Source organism: Mustelus asterias, chromosome 9 (assembly GCF_964213995.1).
Source record: "Mustelus asterias chromosome 9, sMusAst1.hap1.1, whole genome shotgun sequence".
NCBI lineage: Eukaryota > Metazoa > Chordata > Chondrichthyes > Carcharhiniformes > Triakidae > Mustelus > Mustelus asterias.
In genome coordinates this window covers 65,621,935-65,628,249 of record NC_135809.1, presented here as the reverse complement: position 1 = coordinate 65,628,249, position 6,315 = coordinate 65,621,935, and the positions used below count along the sequence as shown (strand labels likewise).

Here is a 6,315-nt window from a genome sequence, read left to right as displayed (position 1 = left end):
CAGCCTGCACACAAAATTTGTTCCTGAGGCTTTATACCAGGGGTTAATATTCCACACCTCTATACCTTTGTATTTCCCCAGCTCCCCCTAGTAAATCACTTGAATTCTCTTCTACTTGAGCCAACTATGCAAAGCTAAATTTGCAGAGTATTCACAAAGTGGGCATCAGTTTAAATCTCTGAAAATCAGGCATTTAACACAAAGTAGCATTGATAAAACATGACTTGTGAGAATAATTCTGGATCAGGTTTATTTTGTGCTAAGTTTCTCACATGCAAATGATGATTCAAACCTATCCAAGTTGCCACATGAGGCCACACATTGAGTACCTGCGGTTTACCTATGGTTTGTCCGGATCCTGTTCTCATTTAAATACATTTAACAACAGGTGGCACTGAATAACACAGGTGAGAGAAGCTGGCCAATTTTTAACCATTCACTCTAGGGACAATGAGGGAAGTTGTATGCAACCACTGTCTATTCTGAGATCAGCTAAACCGATGATCAAACTCACAAATTTCTTATCTGATTGGCCCGAAACAACGCTATTTGGTGCATATACCTCGCACACTGGCAGAACAACAGAACATAATGTGATTCGTGTCCCAACTATGAGAGATGAGTAAAACATAAGCATATTTTGCTCATACTGAGGGCACTTTATATCAGTGATGAAGAAGGCAAGGAGCCACTATTAATGGGATGCCCAGGTTGTATCATTATTTTTAAATCAAGTTTAAAAAACACATTAATCCTGGCCTCTGTAATGCACAGTATGCTGTTCCTGAAGTTAATAGTTAGACATGAAACAATAACAGGAATGATTTTTATACAAAGAGCTGTTAACCAAAGAGTTTGGAAATGTGTAGTTTGATAGAATGCAGCAAAATATTTGGAATCATTAGTGGAACTTTCAAATATTGAAATTAAACACAATATTGCAACGCTCTGCACCTTTCTAATGAAGCAGTGTATCTAAGTCACACTGCAGCTTCAGTTCTGATGTGCACTCCATTCATGTTTTTTGCGCCAATAGAGTTGTCAGCTTAATCCTCCCATCCATGGATGCTGTCAGGCACGTCCCACAATCCATTGCAGTGCACCAATCGACAGTGACCACAGGTGCTCGGTGACCTCCAAGTGACAGGCAAGGTTCCAACATTTGCTCTGTATTTGTCAGCTAGAAAACAGAAAGGTCACTGGAGTCAATGAGCATATTGGTTCTAGAGTCTCATTTATTCCTCAATTAACTTTAGCCCATCTCTATTCAGTTATGCGTGGTGTCAGATAGATTAACCATATAGCCAAAAACTTGTCATGCCCCGTATCTACTAAAGAAAATGGGTATCTTTAATCCTAAAAGGCAGTAACAGTGGTACATTCTAACAGAAATAAAGATTAGCACTATATGGGTTATATAATAGACAGATTGACAGTATCACAAAGATATTAACACGCCATTAGGACAGGATGCATAGTACAGGCACTTGTAGGCACTCTCATCTTATTCACTTTATAATCTTGTGACCTAGACATAGAGGTAGACCCTCAACGTTGTTCACCATTCAATGAGATCATGCCTGATCTGTTTTGTATCTCTAACCATCCACCTTGGTTACCCATACCTTTATAGCCCACGCGAGCAAAAGTCTATCAATCATAGATTTTAAATTAATTGAGATACTTGTGGGAGAGGATTCCACAATTACCATATTATGTAAGAAGAGGAGATCTGGCTTTGATATCAAGTTTCCTTGTTCTAAATCTCACCCCAAGGGGAAGTTTTTCTACTCATCAATTCCTTTCAAACTCTTTTGAAAGCTCAATTAAATTGTAAGAACACAAAGCAGGAGCTGGAATAAGCTAACCAGCTCTTTCAGCCAATTTTGAAGAGGTGACTGAAGGAATAGACAGGAGAATGTCGACGATTGTTACTTAAACAGACTTCTAGGGACATTTGATTAAATCCCTAGAATTATACGGCGCAGGAGAGGCCCTTCAGGCCATCAAGTCTGCACCGACACGTGAGAAATACTTGCCCTTCCACCTAATCCTACATACCAGCACTTGGCCCAAAGCCTTGAATGCTATGACGTGCCAAGTGCTCATCCAGGTTCTTCTTAAAGGATAGACCATCACCACCCTCTGGGTAAAAAGGTTTTTCCTCACAACCCCCACTTAACCTCCTATCCCTTACCTTGAACCTATATCGCCTTGTGACTAACCCTTCAACTAAGGGGAATAGCTGCTCCTTATCCACTCTGTCCATGTCCCTCATTCTGGTCTTCTGTGCTCAACAAAAACGACTCAAGCCTATCCAACCTTTCTTCATAACTTAATCGTTTCACCCTAGGCAACATCCTGGTGAATCTCCTCTGCACCCCCTCCAATGCAATCACATCCTTCCTATGATGTGGTGACCAGATCTACACAAGCACTCCAGCTGTGGCCTCACCAAAGTTCTATACAACTTGAGCATGACTTCCCTGCTTTTGTAAATCTATGCCTTGATTGATAAAGGCAAGTGTCTCATATGTTTTTTTCACCATCCTACTAACATGCCCTTCTGCCTTCAGACATCTATTGACAAGCACACCAAGGTCCCTTTGTTCCACAGAACTTCCTAGTGTCATGTTATTCATTGAATACTTCCTTGTCAAATTACTCCTTCAAAGTGCATCACCTCTCACTTTTCAGGGTTAAATTCCATCTGCCACTTCTCTGCCCATTTACCATCCTATGTCTTCTTGTAGTCCAAGACACAGCTTCACTGTTAACTACGCCGCTAATCTTTGTGTCATCCGCAAACTTATTAATCCCACCACTCAAAAAGGTAATCTATGTTGTTTATATAAATGATGAATAAAAGGGGACACTGGCTTCCAGTCACTAAGGCAGCCTTCTTGTCATCACCCTCTGTCTCCTACAACTGAGCAAATTTTGAATCCACTTTATCAAATTACACTGCATCCCATGTGCATTTGTCTTCTTCATAAGTCTCCCACATGGGACCTTGTCAAATGCTTTGCTGAAATCAATATAAACGACATCAACTGCACTGCCTCATCTACACAGCTGGTCATCTTCTCAAAAAAATTAATCAAATTTGTTAGGTATGACCCCCCTCTGACAAAGTCATGCTGACTGTCCCTAATTAAGATTTGCCTCTCCAAGTGGAGATAGATGATTTCCGTCAGAATTTTCTCCAATAGTTTCCCTATCACTGACGTGAGACTCACTGGTCTATAGTTCCTTGGCTTATCTCTACAACCCTTCTTAAAAGCTGAACCACATTACATGGTTCACCAGTTACATAGGGAAGGTGGGTTTGGAGGGATATGGGCCAAACGCGGGCAATTGGGACTCGTTAAGGGATTAAAAAAAGGAGCGGCATGGACAAGTTGGGCTGAAAGGCCTGTTTCCATGCTGTAAATCTCTGTGACTCTATTAGCTGTTCTCCAATCCTCTGGCACCTCCCCTGTGGCTAGAGAGGAATTCAAAATTTGGGTCAGAGCCCCTGCAATCTGTCCTTTGCTTCCCACAGTAACCTGGGACACATTCAAGTTGCGGCTCATCGGCCACAAGTTGAAATGCATGAAATCGAAAGAAAATTATAAATTTCTGCTTTGGGATTATGAGCAGCTAAGGGCCAAACTAAAAAGCAGAACCTCAAAGGTACGAACGGAATTTCTGGAGTAACTAAAGACTAGAGAGATGAATGCGTGGCTCAAAGACTGGTGTGGGGGAAATGGGTTTTAATTTATGGGACACTGACACAGTGCCAGGGAAAGTGGGAGCTGTACCGATGTTACAGGCTTCATCTGAACCATGCTAGGACCACTGCTCTGTAGAGTTGTATAACTAGGGTGGGGATGGTGGTGGTTGAAGGGTGGGGGGGGGGGGGGGGGGGGAGAGAGTGAGTGAGTGAGTGAGTGAGAGAGAGGAAGATTTGTAAGAGGAAGATGTAATAAACTAAGGTACAAGGTACTAGAGCAGGGACATTTGTGTAAAGATAGCCACTAATCACTGTACACAGGCTACATGACACTGTCACAATATGCTGGCTATTACAGATTATACAGATCACATTACACTACCACCATTTGTCCCACAGCACAGTATACACAGATCCCAGTGACAATGAAAGCACTTTCATCACTTGTTGGGTAGCACAGAGACACAACACTACTCAGAACAATACAAAGTCAGCTAAAGGCCTATGACCTTTGGGGTGGCACGGTAGTGCAGTGGTTAGCACTGCTGCTTCACAGCTCCAGGGACCTGGGTTCGATTCCCGGCTTGGGCCACTGCCTGTGTGGAGTTTGCACATTCTCCTCGTGTCTGCGTGGGTTTCCTCCGGGTGCTCCAGTTTCCTCCCACAGTCCAAAGATGTGCGGGTTAGGTTGATTGCCCGTGCTAAGATTGCCCCTTGGTGTCCTGGGATGCGCAGGTTGGAGGGATTGGCGGGTGAATATGTGGGGATGTGGCCTGGGTGGGATTGAGGTCGGTGCGGACTCAATGGGCCAAATGGCCTCTTTCTGCACTGTAGGGTTTCTAAGTTTATGACCATAGAATGCTCTATTTCGGCACACGAGACTCAGAGAACCAGCGAATGAGTTGCATACTATGAAAGTATTCTGAGATTGTGCAACACAAGCTTTTAATTAATTGCATCCAAAGATCTTACAGTTTCAGAATGCGGCTCAAGAACTCATTTAAATTAAAGTCAATGTTTTTCAAAATTTCTTTCATTTCCTGTTCCTCACTGACTAGTTACTGTCTATTCACCTGCTTTCTACTTCCATGGCTTCAGTTTGTGCTTCCCATTGCCCAGCCATGTCTCCACCTTGACTTCACATATTCCTCGGTCGGCTTCTCCCTTCCACACCCAGACCAGGCTTGCTCCACTGCTCAATCATGGGAAGTTGGAGTCATGTGCGGCTGAGACAACCTAATTTACACATTCCAATAAATCACAGTGTAATTCCATCTTGAGACAGTGAGCAGCCAAATTCAGTACACAGGGCAGAGAAATAGAAGATCATTCAACCCCTTGAGCCTGTTCCCCTATTCAATATGAGAGTCAAGATACAGATCAGTCATTCCATTGCTCCATATTCTTTAATATCCTTGCTTGACAAATATTCATCAACCACAGTTGTAAAAATTTGAACTGGCCACCAGCATCACAGTCTGTTAAGGAAATAAAGGTGTCCTTATTTTGGGCTCTCCCACAAAGGGAATCATTTATGTATCAAATTGTTTTGCCATTTTAGACTGCATGATCCTTGAAGTGAAGGGAAGGCAGAATGTGCCCTCATAATTTAACTGCTTTAGCCCCAGTATGTGTCAATCTGTGCTGTATCTTCTTCAAAAGCATCCATCTCAATGTGGTGCCCAGACTGAGCACTCTATTCCTGACGGGCTCTAACTAAAGCTCTGTACCGTTCACTGAACAAGAATAATTTGACTTCAGTGGGAATTATATTATTGAAATAATTCAAAATTAAAGGCTGGATTAGTGATCATAGCGAGGCAAGTCATTGGAATGCTACAATAAGGCTCAGAGGCTACGATATGGGAGGGGTAGAAAAGACAACCAGAAACCTTAGTCTTGATGGCTATATGGTTACCTTTACTTGGAGCATATCTGTCACTGGAGTGGATAATACTCAGCTATGATGCACTGTAGTTGGACAATCTGCCACATGCATTGTCCAGGTTTACATAACAGGAATGGTCACTTGGCTGAAGTGACACAGGTCGCTCAGTTACAAAGAAATTGTATCTCAGCATGAAATTAGCATTAGTCCTTCAGAAAAGGGAATTAACAGGATCGGGGGTGAATTAAGTAAACAGAGCTTCCATCACAAATGTAGATGGGATGGTGTCTTACCTTGTGAATGATTCCACCACCAGAGGAACAAGTGAGTACATAATGCCCCTCTGAGTCAAATGCAAACAGTCTTCCACGGGGCACTTGCACTTGTTTATATCCGCTGTACCCAGATAGTACAAATGGGCCAATTGCGTCTGACTGTACTCCACACTCAGAAACCTTTACTCCACTCTTATGAATGTTCCACTGAATGAACTGGATCAACAAGACAATCAAAAATGAAAGACCAAATTCATTAGGCAGATCCACTGAAACCTGCATCTCTTAACTGGGTAGATAAACCAATTTGTTGCAACAGACTTCAAACTTATTCTAACTGCCAGCGGAGGTGAAGTGTCACATTAGTTTACAAGCACACAGGCACACTGACCCACCTATACACAGGCAGATCTGAATATTCCGGGGTATAAGTGTTT

The 6,315-nt window shown here is 42.6% G+C and overlaps 1 protein-coding gene across 1 annotated transcript in view; it reads right to left on the bottom strand.

Moving 5' to 3' along the window:
* Positions 1–226: 226 nt before the first annotated feature.
* LOC144498726 (WD repeat-containing protein 91-like) overlaps positions 227–6,315 on the bottom strand; it is a 43,341-nt gene continuing 37,252 nt past the window's right edge. Inside the window, exons 6-7 of the mRNA XM_078220298.1 lie at positions 5,897–6,094; positions 227–1,180 (exon numbers count right to left, since the gene is read on the bottom strand). Coding sequence (XP_078076424.1) covers positions 1,016–1,180; positions 5,897–6,094 — 363 coding nt within the window. The 3' untranslated portion in view covers positions 227–1,015. The remainder of the gene's footprint in view (positions 1,181–5,896; positions 6,095–6,315) is intronic.